Source organism: Oryx dammah, unplaced genomic scaffold, assembly GCF_014754425.2.
Source record: "Oryx dammah isolate SB20612 unplaced genomic scaffold, SCBI_Odam_1.1 HiC_scaffold_22, whole genome shotgun sequence".
Taxonomy (NCBI): domain Eukaryota; kingdom Metazoa; phylum Chordata; class Mammalia; order Artiodactyla; family Bovidae; genus Oryx; species Oryx dammah.
Genome location: NW_024070206.1, coordinates 4,373,384 through 4,393,693, shown reverse-complemented (window position 1 = coordinate 4,393,693; position 20,310 = coordinate 4,373,384). Strand labels below are relative to the sequence as shown.

Sequence of the window (20,310 nt, the reverse complement as noted above, 5' to 3'; positions counted from 1 at the left end):
ATTCACGTGGCTGTCCAGCAGACACCAACGACATTGTAAAGCAATTGCTTCGATTTAAAAAACAAATGGGGATGCCTGGCACCCAAAATAAAAAAGGAGAGTGGGTTGGGGTCTGGGACCTCTCTTAGCAGCCGAATGACTGCCATGATTAGATCCTTAACTCCCAGCCTGTTTTTCCATCTGTAAAATGGGGATCATGATGTCTCTTTGGCAGGGCTATTAAGATGAAACAAAAACAGGGGAAAATAAGGCAGGCAAAAAACTGATGAACTCCAAGTTAGGTCTGTAGACTTGTTACATTGTGCTGATGTCAACCTCCTGGTTTCCGCAGTGTTATAGCTATGCAAGGTGCTATCATCAGGTGAAGCCGGGTGAGGGATACCTGGAGACCCTCTCCACAGTCTTGCAACTTCCCATCCCTATGGTTATTTCAAAAGATTTTAAACATAGGGAACACCGTGTCAATGCTGTGCTAAATGTCTTCCTCTCTCGCGTAATCCTCACAGCCACCCCCCGTGGAAAGGCCTGAGACACAAAGGTGAGCGGCCCGCTCAAGGCTGGGATGTGGGGGTGCAGGGGGCTCTCCTCACCGCCAGGCTGCAGAACTCGGGGTCCTTGTGTGTGACAATGTCTGACATTAGAGGTACCCAGTTATAGGTCAGGTTTTTCCTAAAGCATTGTCATCTGGAAAGGAAAAGGGAGACCCCCGTGGCCGAAGCTGCTGGGGCGGCAGCCCACTGCCCTCCCCGCGTGCGTGTGCATGGCTGTACCCCCCACATGCCTCCAGTAGCCTCTCTTGGCCTGAGAGCCTTTCTCGGGTCACACGCCCTCGCTGTGCTCAGCAGAGCTGGCCCACGTGCCAGCAGCAAACCCTCGCAGCAGCCTTCTGCTGGATACTAAGGGGAGCTGGTGTATAAACACCCCTGCTCCTCGAGTGTGATCTTTGCTGAGAAGCTTGTGCTGCCCAGCCTCCCAGACTTTCCCCACCAGGCTTCAGCTTCAGGAATTCACAGCGGGGACTGGGTATCAGGTGCCCTATCGACTTTCTTCCCCTTCGCCTGCCACACTTCCTCAATCTCCTACCAGCATTTCCTGGGGTCCCCTCCCAAATACTTGCACTTGAACATTTGTGTGTGACAGAAGATGAACTTGGCCTAAATAAAGGATTTGTTTCTGCCCAACGTTTTGGAGGTAACTGCTAAGCTCTGGTAAGAGTCAGAGAGGAGACTTCCCTGGTGGTCCGATGGCTAAGGCTCCATGACCTCAATGCAGGGGGCGCCTGGGTTCAATCCCTGATCAGGGAATGAGATCCCACACTGCATAACCAAGACCTGGTGCAGCCAAACAATTTTAAGTGTCCAAAGAGGCTAGAGGCTGAGGTCATCCCACGGGCAAGCAGTGATGGGTCCCTAAACAAATCTTGGCTGAACATTTCTGGATGGCAGTGTTCCATGCACACCCCTCCCCGCCAGGAAGAGGCACTGACCCCTGGCTCCACCAGGAGGGGACACCTGGAGATTCCCACCTGGTCTCCCCTGGACCCTTCCCCAAGTGCCTCTTCCCTGTACTGATTTGAGTCTGTGTCCTTTCACTGTAATAAACCGTAATCACGAACATAATGCTTTTCTGAGTTCCATGAGTCCTCCCAGAAAATCAGTGAACTGCAGCTGGTGGTCTTGGGGAAACCCCAAACTGAAACTTGTCTCAGGGCCCTCTCTGTGAGAAATCTAATGATGACATCCCCATTTCATACACCAAATACATTCCCCAAGAGGTGGATATAAATGGAAAACGTGCTGTAAATTCACCAGGGGAGCTTGAAATCTCAAGCACCCGTGAAAGACCCTTTCACCTATTACAAATGAATTCTTACATTTTAATTAATCTTTTGGTATGTGTGGATTTTCATATATACATGCATTCTTGATTTTGTGCCTATTGAGGACACAGAGCACCAATTTTTGGTTACCTCTTATAATGGGAAGGCATCATGAATAATTATAACTGGAATGAATTATTAAAGTGTCCTTTGTTACTCCATTGGCTTGGTCATTTCAGGCTCCTTTGTCACTCTTTCTCATGAGACGTCAGTAACACTTTCTGCTGGCGAAGATGCTGACAGTCTGCACCCAGGAGATCACTCCTTCGCCTCCCCTCCGCCCCCAGGAACGTCCGAGATCCAGAGCACCCCTGGAACCCGGGCCAAGCAGCTCTGCTCACCCTGCATGTCTGTGACCAGCAGGCAGCCACTTGTTTTCTGGTAGACCCAGTGCTGGAAGGTGCAACACTTCTGCCCAGCCTCTGACTCTCTTCTCAAGAAGTTTATCTCCTTCCCATCCCTGATGGAATACTTCACGAATTCTCCAATCAGCTCTTCCTCCACGGTTGCGTACGGGATGTTATTCTCAGGTCGATGGATAAGGAAAATAGGAATGATCCTGGAAGGAAAGAGAACATGGGCAGGATTGTGTTGTCACATGGGAATAAAGACGTGGGGACATTCTACCCAACCGGGAGGAGCAGCGGGCTGCAGGATAAACCCCCAGGTTCCATCAGATGTAGACTAAATATCCGCCAGTGATTATTTAATGGGGGGAAAAGGGAGGTTTTATTCGTTCCTAGAGTTGATGAGAAACTCTTCTTCCTGATGGAGTTTAATTGCTCCTGTAGAAATGAATGTCTTTTTATAGCCATCATTAGAGTCCATCAGTGACCCACTGGTCAGGTGACTATACATCCAGCCAGCCAGCATATATGCACCCTTGTATCCACCCTTCCTTTTATTCCATCAGCAAATATTCACTCAGCGGCTTCTATGTGTCAGTCTCCCTCCCAGATGTCCTTCTAGAAAACACTGAAGAGGATGGAAGCTCTGCTTTCAAGGATCTTACATTTAAATGCAGGCGCCAGGCAGCAAACAGGTACAGCACACTCTGTGCTCTATGAGGAACCAGAGCAGTGGGGAGGAGGGGGCAGCCCAAGTGGGCTGTGATTTGATTTAGGGAGGTTGGAGATGGCCTCGAAAATAAGGAGCATTTGAGCAGACAGGCCTGTAGGAGGTGGGGCTTGCGGGGGGAGCCATGAGGGTGTCTCGGCAGGAACATTCCAAGTGGAAGGAACACCAAATGGAGAGGTTCTGGGCGGGGGCCTGGGGGGCGGCGTGTCTGGAGGGTGGTGGTGGCCGAGCAAGGCCAGGAGGGAATGGGGCGGGACTGGGGGGCCTGGGCCACTTGGGAGACTCCACCCTTTGTACTGAGAGGGGGTGAGAAACGTTGGAGGGTCTTGGAGGAGGAGGAGGAGATCAAACTTGCCTGCGACAGGGGCCGCCCTGCACCCCTGGTGGCATGTGCGCGGCTGGACGTGCGGGAGAGGCAGCCGGGAGGCCACACAGCGGCGACGGGGTGGGGGGTGGGGGGTGGGGGGTGGGCGGCGGTCAGACCCTGCCCCGCCTACTGGCCCACCACCCTAGGGAATCCACCCAAGCCTGCCCCTCCCTCCTCCAACCTCCCCCCAGCCTCACTCTACGCTGATTCTAAAAGCTGCCACCACCACGCACTCCCTCCCCCGAGGACCAGCCCTTCTGGCTGCGACCCGACCCCTCGCCCCACTGGCGCCCTGGATCCCGGCCCCTCCCCAGGCTCGAGGACACCCCAGAGGGGCGGCCCACTCTCTCCTGCGTCACCGTCCCCCTGCGGACTCGTTCCCGGCGGGCACGCTGGGATGACTCCACAGCCTGCGGACCCCGCAGCCCACTCCCACCCCGACTCGCCATTCCCATCAAAACCCAAATCCACCTACAACCCTTTTCCCCCTCCCAGCCTCTCCTGAACCCAAAGCGGCCTTTCTGCTGAAAGAAACCTCGGTCTGGGGCACCACGTTGCCCAGCGGAGCAGTCCCCTTCTCAGCCCTCATCTGACTCGTTCTCAGTGGCACTGAAGAGTCGCTCTCACTTGTTTCTAAGACATCTTCCCCCGCCCCTCCAGAAACTCACTTCCTTTTGGTTTCCTTTCTGCTTCCCTGGCTACTTCCTGTCTGTCTGCTTTGCTGGCTCCTTGTTTCTCCCCATCCTTTACACCCTGGCACATCCTGGGACAGTTCTCCTTACTCTGCAATCAATTCTCTAGTTTTAAATTCCCTTGCTTTAAATACAGTTTACAAGTTGACAGCTTCTGCATTTACATCAGCAGCCCAGACCTATCCCCTGAAATCCTGACACGTCTCCAGCCAACTAACTCTCCATCTATACTTGATGTCTAAACGGCGTCTCGAATTTAACATGGCAAAGGCTGAACTACTTATTTACCCCAAGCCCAACATCTGTAGACTCTATTGGCAACGGTACCTTTGCATTCTTTCCATTCAACAACAAAAAAAATCAACTGGATAGCTTGTTCCTGTGCCGAGTGATCCATCTGCCATACACCTACACGAGTCTACCCCGCCTTCACGGTCTTCAAGGGGCCGCTTCGTCTGCCCCGTCTAAGTGAAAGCGGCTCAGTTGTGTCCAACTCTTTGCAACTCTGTGGCCTATCCCAGCCCGCCAGGCCCCTCTGTCCATGGAATTCTCCAGGCCAGAATACTGGAGTGGGTAGCCTTTCCCTTTCTCCAGGGGGTCTTCCCAACCCAGGGATTGCAGCCAGGTCTCCTGCATTGCGGGCGGATTCTTTACCAGATGAGCCACAATAAGTTCACGTCAGGCTCCTCTCCCTTTTTGCTTCCTCCGTGCTGTTGTCCTTGTTGAGTCACTAAGTCGTGTCCGACTCTTTTGCGACCCCATGGACTGTAGGCCCCCAGGCTCCTCTGTCCATGGGATTCTCCAGGCAAGCATATTGGAGTGGGCTGCTTTTCCCTTCTCCAGGGGATCGTCCTGCCCCAGGGATTAAACCCGCATCTTCTGTATTGCAGGCGGACTCTTTATGGCTGAGCCATCACGGAAGCCCAGCTCCTTCCGTAAGTCTGATTAAACACACCTAGCCCCAGAGAGTCAGGCAAGCATGTTCTTCTCTCAAACTCCCCACGCCAGAGGCTTAGTTCCACCGTCACTGCCCCCTTCTGGGGCTGTAGCAACCACTTGCAAACTGGTCTCACTGCATCCAGCCTCTGGGCCTTGTCCCTGGACATCAATTGCCCCCAGGCAGATAGCTGTAAGAGCCACATCGATGCAGAGGACTTTCAGGGCAATGAAACTACTCTATATGGTACCATATAACGCACCAGTAGACAGTTGTCCAAGCCCACAGAATGCACAACCCTAATGTACGCTGTGGGCCTGCGGTGATGTTATGTCAATGGAGATTCATTGTGACAGACATTCCGACCTGGTGAGGGGTGTGGATGGGGGGGGGGGTGATGGGATGTGGAAATCTGTCCCCTCCATTCAATTCTGCTGTGAACCTAAAACTGTTCTGAAGATAAAATTAATGACGTGTCTGCTCTGTGGCTCGTTTGCCCTGCTAAAGCTCCTGGTTAACCCCTGCCTCCTTCCTCACCCCCGAAGCCAAGAGAACACGTTCCAAGCTCATCAGCTGAGCATTTAAAGTCCTCTGCATTCTGGCCTCCTGGCTTCCCGCCTCTTACCCTGCCCCCCTTTTTTTCTGCCTCCCAGCACGCTAGATCTGCTGAACTTTTCCCGTCTCCTTGGAAACCTTCTTTCACGGCTCTTCATCTCTTTGGACATGCTGCCCCCTTTGCTTGTGAGTCTCCACCCTTGCCCTTCCATCTGGAAGACTCCGACTCATTCTTCAACACCCTCCTCTTGGAAGCCTTTCCAGACCCCCTCCCTCCTTCCTCCTCCATCCTCCTTCCTCCATGTCCCCCTCCCCCTCCTCCATATCCCCATAACTCCTGGCACTCGACGCACTGGGCTTTGTCCTACATACCTCACACTCCTGCTGGCCGCGAGGGGCAAGAACCTACTTCATTCTTTTTATCCTTTAAGCGCCCATCACCTAGCTTGTAGCAGAGCCTGGCTCGTAGTAAACGCTCAGTGTCTGGGGGATAAAAGAATATGTATACAGGACAAAGTTTGAGCCTTGGCACGGACATCTGGGGCCAGGTAATTCTTGGGCTGCGACTGTCCTGTGCATTATAGGATGTTAGCAACGTCTCTGGCTGCTTCTACCAGAGGCCCGGAGCAGCCCTCCTGGTCACGACTGATACAGGACACGACCTGACAGTCAAGGAGAGGTCATCTCGTTAAAGTCTGACCACAACAGATGCCGTTTTCAAGGGCTTAAAAGAAGAAATTATGATAGCCACCCTGAGGAAGAGGTAAGATGCTAATTTTTGATGTTTGTTAACGTGAAGAATATGTTTAGTACAGATCGTCAAATGGGTAAACAGGAAGCTGAATTAGGGACTTACACCTAACAACTATCAAGATGGTTAAAGGCTCAGAAAGGAGGTTTCTGGAAGGGTCTAAGTGACAAAATAGGTGATGGTGTGACAGTCCCCTGCACCAATGATGGTGACCGGGCGGGAGGCTGGGGTCAGCTGTGTTAGTAAAACCACACACAAGCTCTACGGTGAAGGCCTCGGAAGTGCCCCGGGTTTTCAGCCAGAATCTCTACAGGTAAGCACGTAGAACAATCCTGTGCGACTCTGTGACCAAAGCCAAGCTTAGGAAGAGTCATGTGGGCGGCAGGGTGGGGCCTCCTCCCCCCAGAGATGCTGTCACAGGCACCACCAACATCCCCGCCTCCCTGGAGACCCGGGGCAGGTCCTCCCGCAGTGAGGTGAGACTTCAGGTCGGTCTCTCATGAGGAAGGGGTCCCTGGGCAGGTCTGCACTCTCACGGGGTTGCGGGGGGCTGCTTCCCCAGCGGTGAGAGCAGAACTGGAAGGATCTCCCAGAGCACCGAGGACATGTGGGCTCCACCCACGACCTGCCCTCTCCCAGAGGCCAGCTGGAGGCTGCCCCCAGGTGTCGAGTCAAAGATCGTAGAGAAAATGTCAGCAAAGTGGGAAGAAGGATGCAACACTCAGGTGAGTTTTAAAGACACAAAACATAACGTTCCAAAGAAAGCCTTCTGCAGGCAACTCGGCCTTTGGCAGGTGCATTTTACCCCCTTCTGCCATTTATGAGTATCTCCTTTAAAAAAAAAAAAAAAAAAAAAAGAGAAGCACACCTCCCCTCTCCTAGCCAATTTCAGATGGCAGAGCACTTCTCTCAGGAGCAGGATCTAGACCAGGACACAGTCCTGAGACACCACGTGGGCAACCCTTCCACCACGGATGCCGAGCGCCAATCCCATGCCTGGGGAAGGACCGATGCTGAAGCTGAAATTCCAGTGCTTTGGCGACCTGATGCCAAGAACTGACTCACTGGAAAAGACCCTGATGCTGGGAAAGATTGAGGGCAGGAGGAGAAGGGGACGACAGAGGATGAGATGCTTGGATGGCATCACCGACTCAATGGACATGAGTTTGGGTAAACTCTGGGAGTTAGTGATGGCCAGGGAGGCCTGGTGTGCTGCAGTCCATGGGGTTGCAAAGAGTCAGACACGACTGAGCGACTGAACTATCCCTCCATATCCTGCCCTTGTCCATGAATGAGGTCAAACTCTCCCACAATAAGGGAAGGTATTTGGATTCCAAAACATGCACAGCCATTTCCAGAGCAGTGGCAGATTTGCTGGAAGCCGATTAAGCCTGAGTCCTTCACCCTTTCCAAGTCCCTGGCCGTATCTTGATATTCATAATTGTGTTCTTTTCCTTAGAGAAGCCCCCAAGTCCTGTATGAGTCAGTTCGCACAAAGCTTGGGTGTGTCCCTGCAGGAGGGCACTTTGGTGCCACGCCTGGTGGACTGATTACTGGGTGGACTCTTCCTCCTCAACCAGGAACTAAAGAGAACAGAGCAGCAAGAGGAGCTGGAGAAGAACGGGCTGAGCTCTACAGACGGCCCAGTACAGACACCTCAGTGCACTGAACAGAAAAGCAATTGAAAGTGGTTTTCTTTGCAGTATGTTCATTTTTCTTGAAGTTGCTGAGAACTGCTTCCCAGGTGGCACTAGGGGTAAAGAACCCGCCAGCGCAGGAGACGTAAGAGATGTGGGTTCAATCCCTGGGTTGGGAAGATCCCCTGGAGGAGGGCATGGCAACCCACTCCAGTATTCTTGCCCGGAGAATCCCATGGACAGAGGAGCCTGAAGGGCTACCGTCCACGGGGTCTCAAAGGGTCCGGACACGACGGAAGTGACTCAGCAGGCGTGCACTGAGGACACAGGCAGACCTTGAAGAGCAGCAGGCATGAGACTCTGTGTGGGGTGTGCCGACAGCCCTGCTCAGGAAGGCGATTTCTCTTCCGTTTTGCGAGTTCACAGAGATGAAGCGTACAAGAAACAGGCCCTTCCTGCTTTCCCCGCTTCCCCGTCTGCCCTGATGTGTAAACGGCTGCTCCGTCCGCAGTTTCCAGCGGGTACTGGTACAGCCCCTTCTCTTCCCACGTGTGGTTTCAGCCAGATAAGAGACAGGCAAGCGTGAGCTCCAGACACTCCCGCGCGCACCTGGGCCAACAGATCCTGGTCAGTGTAACTGACCTCAGTGGGTCAAGTCTGCCCCTCTGTGCAGTGCTCCACGGAGCAGGGACTACGCTCCTACGGCCCTGATTATCCAGTCTGCTTTTCCCTGACGCACTCACCACCGTCTTTATTTCTTGTATCATAGGACTAAGTTTTTCACTATCTCCTGTTCTGTTTATGCTTTAGACAACATAATACCCGTGAGTAGATACATTTTCTATTTAACATGGTATACACGTTTATTGAATTATTCCATATATCCATACACTTTCATATTTCTCGATTATTTTTCTATAAGCCTCTGGGGACCCCGTGAAGAGCAGGGTGGCAGCCACATGCGCCCTCTTGGAGCTTACAGACCCACTGAAACACTCCTGTTTCTCCCCAGCCTCTCATCCCTCCAGCCCGCCCACATCCCCAAGTCAGAGCTGGGCCAACCCAAGGGGGAAACACTTACTCAGGCACTTCCCCGAAGCCTTCCAGAGGCTGGGCTTCTGCGGCGTAGATCTGGGCATAGTGTCTGGCGGTGTTCTGCACGTAGCATTCCTAGATCACCCAAACACACAGGAAACCCCAGGGGCGAGAAGAAAGTCAGAGCGCTGCCCAGTGAGACTCAGATTTCCCAATGTAGGTCGATTCAATGGATTTGCAATCCCATCCTGTGGTTGGGGGCACAGAAGCAATAATAAACGTAGCCTACAGTTGGTAGCTGCAGGAGCTCTGAGACCTGAAGGAACCATGCAGGTGACGGTCACATGGTTTCCCGGTGAGGTGTCCCTTGAACTATGACATTTCTAGGACCCGCATGGCTGAAGTTCACCTTGAGCTAAGGGGACTGGTCCCCAGACAGGGTTTCAGATGAAGCGTGGGTGGGGATGGCTGGGTTTCCCATGAGTTCTCTCAACTAAGGTTCTTTTTTTTAAAGGTATAACAAGCTGTAAGTAATGAACACCTTGCCAAGATTGTTGGCTTAGGAAAAGCAAACGGGATTCTGCTTTCCTACTCTGTAGGGCTTTTCTAAGTGGCATCTGGATGCTGGGGGATTTTCCATGACTGGACCAGACGGTACTTGAGATGGAAGGAATACTCCCTGAAAGCAAACTGAGGAGGAAAGATTCTGAGGAGAAAGGAATGTGTGTGGCAAAATCTTGTGCTCAGAGACGGCTGTCTTCACAAGCACCAGGCCCACAGGACCATCGCCATGTCTGAGATAACCGCGGATGGATGATATTTGAGAGCACCCAAGAGACCCGAGTCTGGCCTATTCATTTTATGGGTTAAAAAACGTAAGGGCCCCTGGTTTGTGAAAGAGCTACACCCAGCTCTCCTGAAAGCTCGGCCAGCCCTGGCACTGAGCGAAATTCATGGACTGGGTGAGGGTGATGCAGTGAAGAAGCCCGTGTTCCCCTCCCACTCCCCTCCTGCCTCAGGGGTACCACCACCCAGCAACACGGGAAGGAACTTAGACTCAGCTCCATCTTCCTCCATAGCTTATGGGCGGATACCGAACATGACTCAGGAAGGCAGGAACCAGGACAAACGCTGACCCTTCGGACTGTACCCCAGCCCCCTTCCTCTTCCCTAAAACCAACCAGAAGCCTCCAGAAATTACCCTTGACTTTGGCTGTCCTTTCCTGGAGAAGGAAATGGCAAACCTCACTCCAGTATTCTTGCCTGGAGAATTCCATGGACAGAGGAGCCCGACGGGCTGCAATCCATGGGGTCACTTTATGTGTCCTTTGGGAATCCTGGCATCTAAGGTACCTTAGACACTCCACTCCCCATACCATTCTGTGTCCAGGTAGATTCAAGACCCTGGGGATTTGATGGGGCTTCCTAGGAAGCCTTCCTGGAAGTGATCCCAGCCCAGGTAGAAAGTGGCGAGACACCTCCAGACACAGGCAAGTCCCAAGTGGCTGGCACGAGGCCAAGAATTTGCGGGGACAAGACCAAGGTTTGATTTCTAGCATTTGGCCTTGGTCTAGTAACCTCGGAGAAAGACACCCTTCTGGCAACGCTCGCATCAAGTTCTGAGTTGGACTTTGATCTCGGGTTATCTGGGTCCGTCTCCCGCCTCGAGGGGCACCCTCAGGGCGGGCGGACCCACCTGCGCAGCGAGCCTGTAGTTCCTCTGGATGAGTTCGTCGTTGTTTCTGGTCCCATAGGCGACAGCGTTGTGCACCTTGAGAACGCAGGCGTGGCCAGGCTTGAAGAGCGGCGTGAGGCCGCGCAGCACCTTGCTGCGGAACGCTCTCCGATGCACGCCTTCCCCGAAGTGCAGCTCCTCCGTGGCGATCTGGCCGTGCAGGCGGCCCCCGAAGTAGCTGTCACGGAGGAAGTCCTCTCGGAAGATGAGCTGGCTGAATTCAATCTCTTCATATACTGGAATGCAACACAGCTTCTGTTGCACAGAAACATCCCCTAGCCCTGCTCATTGGAAGAGGAGCATCCCCACACAGGCACAGCGAAGGACAAGGCTGACCCACCGACGCTGGGGGCAGGAGCCACGCGGGACTCCCAGCAGAGGCAGAGCTTGACAGGGAGATGGGGGAGGTCGTCACTGAGGATAGAGCGCAAGGCAAGGCTCCCAGGGGACTGGAGGAGAGGGGGGCAAAGCTAGGGAGGCCAGAGAAAGGACTGTAGGCAGGTCTAGAAAGTGTGAACAGGATCAGGCCAGGTGATTAAAGACAAGTGGAAAAGATGAGTGAAATGTGGAAGAGGGAACAAAAATTGATGACAAGATCTGCTAGCTCAGTGTTCCCTGGTTTTCTTTCTTCATTATTGCCTCCTTGCAAGGATTCTTTTTAGCCTTCCTACCCCCCTAGTTGCTCCCCATAATATGTGACTACCACAGAGGTGCTGTGTATCTGGTTATGTACTATATGTACGTCTGTGCTTTATGAGCAAAAATAAGTTTTTTACCTCCCCAAGACCCAATTTTGTCTGCTTGTGGATGTTACTGCCTCTTAAGAATGCCTGTGGTAGATTAAAGAAGTAGGCAGGTACAACCCGAAACAAGAAAAAAAGAGTACCCTCTGAAGAGAAGCTGACACACAGTAGAATCATCTTGGATCTCTCTGCAAAGTTTTCTAGCAGCTGTATCATTCAGAGAAGGCAATGGCACCCCACTCCAGTACTCTTGCCTGGAGAATCCCATGGGCGAAGGAGCCTAGTGGGTTGCAGTCCATGGGGTCGCTAAGAGTCAGACACACGACTGAGCACTTTCACTTTTCTGCATTGGAGAAGGAAATGGCAGCCCACTCCAGTGTTCTTGCCTGGAGAATCCCAGGGGCGGGGGAGCCTGGTGGGCTGCTGTCTATGGGGTCGCACAGAGTTGGACACGACTGAAGCGACTTAGCAGCAGACAAAGGTGAGGATGGGCAACTTCCCCTAAGGAAAAATACATGACAACCACGAACACCATCCTCAATAATCCTGCCTAACTTCCAGGAATGTCTACTTAGCCAGGAGAAGCTATCAGATGCATCTTAGAACTTCACTCTGAAGCCCTGTGTACCGTCATTAAGTTGTTCTAGCTCTGAGTCATTCTTTTTGGGCTCTCCCACCAGCTTGGTTTTATTAGATTTTTAGTTAGAGATCAACTTTTAAAATTATATGTGCCTCTTCTGGAGATTTAAATAAGGTGTCTAGGGGAGATTCCTCCAGGTGAAGTCACTTGACGCTTCTTTATCGGAAGGTACACAGGAAGCAGAGGAAGGTACGGCCTCCCCAGCCATAGAAATTGGACCCCTGGTCACACGGAGAAGGTGACGTCTTCAGGGTCCAGGCTCCCACCCAATGGTGGGAGTCACAGCACTACACACAGAGACCACTACCTCAGCCCCACTAGGGCCTCACTCCTAACTGGTAAAAGCCTTGAGAACGAGTCTCTGTAAACCTAAATGAACGAAGTCAGAGCAAGAATCTCGATGGGGAATGCCCACTGGTGCTAAGCAGTTTATGAGACAGAACCCCTTCTGAAGGTCATTTTCTGATTGGAGAAAAGGGTATTCTTTTGCATACTTAGACTTCAGGGGGATGGAGACAGATGTAGGGAGAGGATTATAAACTTACACAAGCATAAGACACACAGGTATGCAGCGTTTGAATGGTTTGTGAGGAGTTTGCATTTAAGTCTGTTTTGGATAAGTTGCAACATTTAATAAACCATTTAAGTCAAGATCCCAGCCCCTTGTCTCTAATTACTAGATGTCACTGCATCTTGATGTCTGTACTGGTTTGTTTTCAAAGATCTCAGGATTTTAGTTGCCTTAGGGGAAGAAAAAAAATCAGTACACATAGTACAAACGGGCAGTGTAACCTTGGCAGCGGTGAGTGTCTGCATCACGGAGATTAGAAAACTGCAAATCAGGGCCTCCCCGCCAGGCAGGTTGTGAGAAACTGGCCAGCAGGTGGCCGAGTGCAGTGGGCAACTGTCCCCAGGAGGAGACACAAGTCCGCATAGGCATGGTGGGCAGTCCTGGGGCAGCCTGTGTGTCGGGGGCGGCCGTTAGCTCGCAGCTGCAGCAGCGGTGCATTAGTGCCGTAGGAAAGCCCAGAAGTCCACCTCTCACGTCTACTAAGACGCAAATGAATGGACTTATTCTCCCAAATATCTGACTCTGAAAATCTGCTCAGCTAGTGCAACTGCTGGTCTGATTGAAAAGAAAAAAACAAGCAGAACCAAAATACACCGTGAAAAGAGCCAGAGGCTGAAAAATCCTGTGGAGATGGGCTGGATGCACAGCCGATGCTTCACAGAGAAAGTTAAACCCCAACCCGTGCCCTCCCCCCGACCACATGGTCCCAACGACAGCACTGCTACAGTTTGATCTTAACTCATGCTGGACACTTGTAGTCTAACCCATTCATTGTAAGCCCCACGATTAGATTGAAACAGCTTATGAGTTATCCCTGGTTCCCCAGGCAATTCCCCGAGCCCTCTCCTGCTTCGTCAGAAGAGCTGATGAAACACTTGCTTCTGCCTTCGTCTCTAGAAGCTCTGTCTCATGGCCTAGGGTGCACCCACTTCCGCTGGCGTTCAGCTCAGATTCGCTTACCTTTAGCATCTGGGTGACTTGAGAGCTCTTTGAGAACTAGAAGACAGGAGAGAGAGCCTTCAGCACCAGTGAGCGTCCCTGAGCTGCAGGGGCTAGCGGCTCTCACTGGGAATGGCGAAGCTGAGGTTTACCTTTGGCGGTGAGGTTGAACTCAGTGCTCACTTTCCCGTAACTGTTCTTGATATAGCAGTAATAGAGGCCCTGGTCCTTCTGGCTGGCTTGAAGGATGGCCAAGCTCACCATGGAGTCGTCCCCTGCTCTGCAGTGGGGGACACGGACGTGGGCAAGCATCATCACTCTGAAGCTGCACTTTTAGGCAAAGCAGCTTTATCACAATCAGAGCCCAGTTGAATTTTTTCTGGAGTGATGTTACAGAAAGAAAACTAGAGCTCAAGTCTCCCATAGCTGCTTCTGGAGCAGTTTACAAAGATGTGTTCCAAGCAGACGATTATACAGAAAACTGATTTGCCTCACTCTTTATGGAAAGGGAAACGGCAACCCACTCCAGTATTCTTGCCTGGAGAATTACATGGACAGAGGAGCCTGGCGGGCTACAGTCCATGGGGTTTCAAAGAGTTGGACACAAAGACTAGGAGGTTAAGAACACTTGGGGAACTGAACTGGGCTCTCCTTTGGCAGAAGCTTGTGAGGATTAAGTTAGACTGGTTTCCATCGAACCAGGGAATCTGTTTCTAGAAGGAGCCACACATCCTCAGGTGCAACAGACGACTCCTGATTACCAGCTCACTTGAGCAAGCGTTTACTGCTAGAGAGGGGCTAATTTAGGGCGGGTCACTCTACCCCGGGGATTCTCGCCAATGATGCGTTCACTCATCTCCCCCCATCTCCTCTAGTAAACCTGGGGCCCCAGATAGAAACTGGTATCCCCATCCTAGAGATGGCTGCTCTCCACCCTTGAGAGATGCCACTTTTCTATAAACTCAGATTGGTTTTTCCTTTTGACTTAAACTTCGTCTGAGCTTTTTGTCAGGTTAATGGGAATTTAAGAGAGCAAGTTGCACTGGGCAATAGGAGAGTTCTTTAATCTTGAGACCACAGAGCCTCAGACTAGATGACTGACAGGTTTCCCTGCTTCTAGAGGATGAAAGGGGTTCATGGCTGAGGCAGGGTGAGAGCCCTCTGCTCTTCCCTATCACTCTTCTTAGACACTGTGGGTGTGGAGTTTCTGCTTTGACCTTCCTTTATTTCCTATGACTTACTGTTTTCCTTTAGAACCATGTTGTGAAATAAACTGAAAAGTAGCCAGGGTGGATAACGCACCTTCTCTGCACTTGGGCTATCGATCTTGAATCTTTCATCCACGAGATGGTAGAATCTTCATGAATCTCTGCAAACTGGCAGCTCAATTTTACATTTCCAGAGTGGTCAGGGGACATCTCAGCTTGGATCTTTTTCAGTAATACCGGAGCTGGAAAGGAGAAAACTAGTAGGTCAGTGTTCTTATGAGAAGTGCAGAAGAGCTTTTAGACTTTCCTGTTTTATCACATTCAATTCTCTCAACAAAGCCAAGAGACAGTCATTATTATTATCCTCCATTAATTGATGAGGAAACCTAGTGTCTGAAGGGAGATGTCGTTTTCCTAAACTCCCTTTTCAGCCCTCCCAATCCCATGGACAGAGGAGCCTGACGGGCTACAGTCCATGGGGTCGCAAAGAGTCGGACAGGACTGAGTGACTAACACTCACACACACCTTGGCATGCTCAGAGCAGACACAGAATTTGCTTTGAAAGTGTTAAGGAGCGATAAGCATGCTTTTCAATTTTGAAAAGGTCTTGGTGTAGTTAATCCTGTGAGGCAATGTGGAATGGCTGCCTATCAAACACTGCTCTCTGAAATACATCTACTTTAATATGAAACAGAAAGTGACTCTTCCGTGATCATTAGGATTCTGTTTCTAATTTTGATGTGTGCCACCTTTTAAACAGTGTTGCTTCTAGTTTGGGAGAAATCGTGTAAGCCCTAGAAATAATGTCTAAGGATGCAATGAAGACTCCATTTTGAAAATTTCTTCTCTGCTCTTAGAAAAAGATGAAGCAATTGTAGCGTCTATTTACCACTAAACACATGCTAAAAGACCCGTGGCTTTATTTGAAGGTTCCTCAACCACTTAATTTGTCAAGTTTCTGGTTTTGTAAATTTATTAAAGACAGCTAGTATAATTTGGATATGAACTCTTAAAAAAAAAAAAAAGTCCCACTTTCTGCTACCTAAAATTCTTTGAGCTCTGCAATGCACAAGGTGAAAAAGAACTTGAGATTAAAAATAAAAAAGAATGGGAAGGATGGCTGTCGACACCTAGTGTACAGAACCTGGCCAGACTAAGATGCTGAGAGATGACAGCCAAGTCAATGTCAGAGCTGGGGATTAGGGAGGAGGATGAAACCTGGACCAGCCAAGCAGCATGGCTAAGCGCCAGGCACAAAAGGCATCTCAACAGTAAATTATTTGCTGGGGTCTTCCCTGGGGGTCCAGTGGTTAGGAATCAAGCCTACCAACGCAGGAGACACGGGTTCGATCCCTGGTCCGGGAGGACCCCACGTGCTGAGGGGCAACTGGGCCCTCGAGCCACAGTGTGTCACGTACCACAACAAAAAGATCCCTGCGTGACACAAGCAGGCGTCCATATGGTGCAACTAAGACCCAACCCAGCCAGATAAGTATTTTTAAAAAAACAGTAAGTTATTTGTTGAAGAATATTCATCCATCTTGCTCTTTGATCACAGTTGTCTTTGCTGAAGATATCCGAATGGATTTCAGTGATGTCCGCTATCAGTTAGCAGAACTGTCTACCGGAATCAAATAGGAGCAATACAGAAACAGCTGCCAGGGGTTAGGTGGCATTCAGGGTTCTTTGAATGTCACCTTTTGAAATCATGGATGATCATGCATGTCTAAAGGTAGGTTATCTAATTCCTTCAAGACAGACTTGATATTCTATTTTTTGCTGAAACTGTTTTTGGTAGTGAACTTATAATCCTTATTTTTTAGAAATTATAACAGGAGTAGGAATGTTAATGTGCTTTCCTGACAGCTCAGCAGGAAAGAATCCGCCTGCTAATGCAGGGGACACGAGTTTAATCCCTGGGTGGGGGAGATCCCCTGGAGAAGGAAATGGTAACCCATTCCAGTATTCTTGCCTGGAAAATCCCAAGGACAGAGGAGCCTGGTGGGTTACAGACCATGGGATCGAAGAATCAGATACACGACTTAGCCACGACAGTGTATATTAATAAATATCCATCCCTCTCAGGAAATTGTGATCTTGAAAAAAACCAAACCAGGGAGGAGGGCTTGGCACACCGGGTGAATGTGTAATTACTCAGGATAGCCACTGGGCGGCAGCATAGACCAGAGGAGGATGGCTAACACCAAGTGGTCAGAACAGGGCAGGTAGTGAGTGAGGTTACCGGACATGTCGGGGGTGGTCTATTACGCACCAAGTTCCACAATTACACACCTGTGGTTGTGTTATATAATCCACAGCCAAAAGTCATCAACACGGAGGTGGTTTGCTCTGTTGCCTCCGATTCCACTGCTGTGAAATCTTCAGTGTACCTCCCCTCTCTTGGCAACAGATTAGCTTGGCTATATAAGGTGTATTTAAAAGCTTATTTTTCTTCCCAGAAACTAATATGGGATGCTCAGGTAATGAATTCTTCAGTTAGAGAGTATCTCCGGGCACTAACAATATTACGGGAGAAAGATGAGCTATACCGAGTCCTACGGATGACAAAACCCATCTCACAGGTGCCCTGACCCCCGCTGTCAAGATCTTGGTCCAGGGTCTTGACCACGCCCGTCGCCCCACCTGGGACACATTTCCTCCAGGACCCTTCATGGCGGACTTCCTGACACCTAAGTGTTCCTAAGTCTGCCAGCCCTGTCCACAGCAGGCTGTGGGTTCTGAAGACAGAAACCGGGATGGAGGATTCAGGTCAAGACATAATGTGGCTGGCTGAGCTGAATGAGGGTCATGGAGAGAGAGGCTTGATCAGGCGGCCACGGGGCTTTGGGAGAGGGCCCCCTTTTGTGTGGGATGGGTGGGGGAAAAAAACAGATGAAGGAGCTGAAATGAGGCCCAAGAGTGAAGCTGGGTTTATCTTCTGTGTATATTCTGGCCAAGTGTTGAGGGCAAAGGATTGAGAAGTCCCCTGGTGACTATAAAGCTTTGGCTGCACTAAGCTTTGAGTATCAAAGTTTACTCAGTTTGTCCTTTCAGTCATCCAAGTCATCCCTCACACCCAACACCGCCTCCCCGCCCCCAAGGCTGTGCTTCCCGGGGCTGCAGCCCTTTGCCCCTGGGGAGGTCGAGCAGCTCAAGATCAAACCCTCCAACAGCACCTGGTCGGTCCTCTCTCCCGTGGAGACAGACAATTCCAAACATGACTCCCACCCCCGCCGCCTCTGGGCTGAAACCACTCGATTCTTTAAAGCACAGTTCCACTCTCTTTAAATGTTTTGAAACATATCACTCGAATATGGTTGGATACCTCTTCGGGAAGTCGTTTCGTGTGTGGTCCCTTTCTGCAGCCGAGGCTGCAGGCCCCTCTGACACAGATGGGGAGTAAGGTCTCTGCTAAGGAGCCTCTCCCCGGCGTTAGAGGGCTGCAGCGTTGTTGTGCCCCAGTCCAGGGCTGGCGTGTTACCTCGCCACCATCTCTTCTGACTTTTTACCAGAGCTTGGAAAGAGGTGGCTGCGATCTTGGGTTATGGGATGGAGTTTGGCGTTGATGCGATTCCCCCAAAGCAAAGCAAAGCTGACTGCAGTTACCAGGACTGAGCCCCCGGGAGTCTGAAACTTGAAACAGAGACCCCGGGGACTTCAGACTCAAAGGGCAGGGTGAGATGGAAAGAAATTTTATACTTAAATTTTAAAGAAAACCCATGCCACTTTTAATAGAAAAAATGGTTACAAGGACTCTCCCGGATTGTACCTAAATGTTTTTCTGTAAATCTTGTTTAGCACGTGGTCTAATCATACCAGTTAGCTGCACTGGTTGATATTTTGAATTTTTAGTCTTTTATTTGAAGTAACATTATAACGGGCAGAAAGTATACAGCCGCTCACTAGGCACTAAAGATTTCTTCTCACAGGGCCGTGACAGGCTCCACCCAAGCTACCCGTCCCAGAGGACAGAGCCTCCCGGCCACGGACAGCCCAGCCATCTTTCTGCCTTTCGACCTGCCCTGCCTTTGGAAGTGAGCACAGTGAAGAGCTGCAAGTGCAAGATACAGAATGTACTCTGCACCAGAACCGTTCCATCTCTTAAAATTGGCCTCGTCAACCTCCTTTCCAAATAAAACTTTTCCCTCCCTCTCACCAGCGTTTGACTTCTCTGGTGGCTCAGTGGTAAAGATTATCCGCCTGCCAATGCAGGAGACACAGGTTCAATCCCTGGTCCAGGAAGATGCCACGGAGCAGCTAAGCCCATGGGCCACAGCTACTGACGCCTGCACTCCGCAACAAGAGAATCCGCCGCACCAAGAAGCCTGAGAGCTGAGCTAGAGAAGAGTTCACGCAACAGAGACCTCGCCCAGCCAAAAATAGATGAAAAAAAATTACAACATGTGTTGTCACCTGTAACTGGGTTCAGATGTAACTATTCTATTAAAAGTCAGAGACCTGGACTTGGATGATCAGTGTCCCTCCCCTCCTCTAAACCTAAGTCCAACCTTCTGCCTTTCAACAGCTCCTGATGCTGAAGTGCCACACAAAGGCTGAACACCTCTCTCATTGTGTCTGCAACACCTTCTTCCATGGGAGTCAGTCTAGCAAACACCTCCCCCTCCCATCTCAGCAATCTTCAGCTCCCATTCAGACCTCCTTCTAGATACACTGTGCTCTGAGCAAACTTGAGCAAACTTGGTTTCCCAAACTTTGGAGTCTGTTTTTCCCCCAGAAAGCGTTTTTAAACTTTCCCGCACCATGGAATTCCCATTCACCTCTTTGAGTGCCTCCAGTGTTAAAAGCACCAGCGAGCTCCTTGGTGGCTCAGCGGTAAAGAAAGCTTCTGCCAAAGCAGGAGACACAAGAGATTTGGGTTTGATCCTTGAGTCAGGAAGATCCTCTGGTGTAGGAAATGGCAACCCACTCCATTATTCTTGCCTGGAGATTCCTATGGACAGAGGAGCCTGGCGGGCTACAGCCCACGGGGTTGCAAAAGAGACAGACCCAACTTAGTGACTAAACCCACCACCAAAGCCATGACGCACCCAAGGGGACGCACCCTGTTGGTAGGAGTGGTACTGAAAGCTCAATCCTTTTATATGCTGTGATACAGCCTCTTAGTACAGATCATTTGTTCATAACAAAGGAACAAGGCATTACAAAATTCACTGCCTCAAAGACATCCAAAGGCTACATTAGAGGTGGCATGAGCTTAATGTCAGTTACTAAAGTCCCCGAATTTCATGGCACTCCAATGACCACCTCGGGATCCCTGATGGCTGATACTGTGGCCCTTTCCCGGCCTCAGTGCTGGGCCCTGACACAACTGCACACTTTAAAAAAGTTCTTTTTGGACTTTTTAAACAGAACAACTAGCTCCTCCTCCAGTCTTCCTGTTTTAGTAAACAGCAACCCCGTAACTTAACAGCAGCTCAGGCTAACATCATGGAGTCACCCTTGCCTTCTTTCTCTCACAGCCTCCATCTAATCCGTTAGCGGGTCCCGTGGTTCCTACCTACAAAACATCTACAGAGTGTCAT

General features: G+C 50.7%; 1 protein-coding gene across 5 annotated transcripts in view; it reads right to left on the bottom strand.

The window, feature by feature from the left end:
- ALPK2 (alpha kinase 2) overlaps positions 1-20,310 on the bottom strand; it is an 87,240-nt gene that overhangs the window by 18,043 nt on the left and 48,887 nt on the right. For 2 of the 5 annotated variants that reach the window (XM_040264300.1, XM_040264301.1), the window contains exons 3-8: positions 14,861-15,008; positions 13,711-13,838; positions 13,580-13,615; positions 10,627-10,901; positions 8,977-9,065; positions 2,221-2,438 (exon numbers count right to left, since the gene is read on the bottom strand). In XM_040264300.1, the coding sequence (XP_040120234.1) occupies positions 2,221-2,438; positions 8,977-9,065; positions 10,627-10,901; positions 13,580-13,615; positions 13,711-13,838; positions 14,861-15,008 (894 nt within the window). Of the gene's footprint in view, positions 1-2,220; positions 2,439-8,976; positions 9,066-10,626; positions 10,902-11,818; positions 11,910-13,579; positions 13,616-13,710; positions 13,839-14,860; positions 15,009-20,310 lie in introns of those variants that run through there. The other 3 variants (XR_005725145.1, XM_040264302.1, XR_005725146.1) reach the window with 3 other exon arrangements.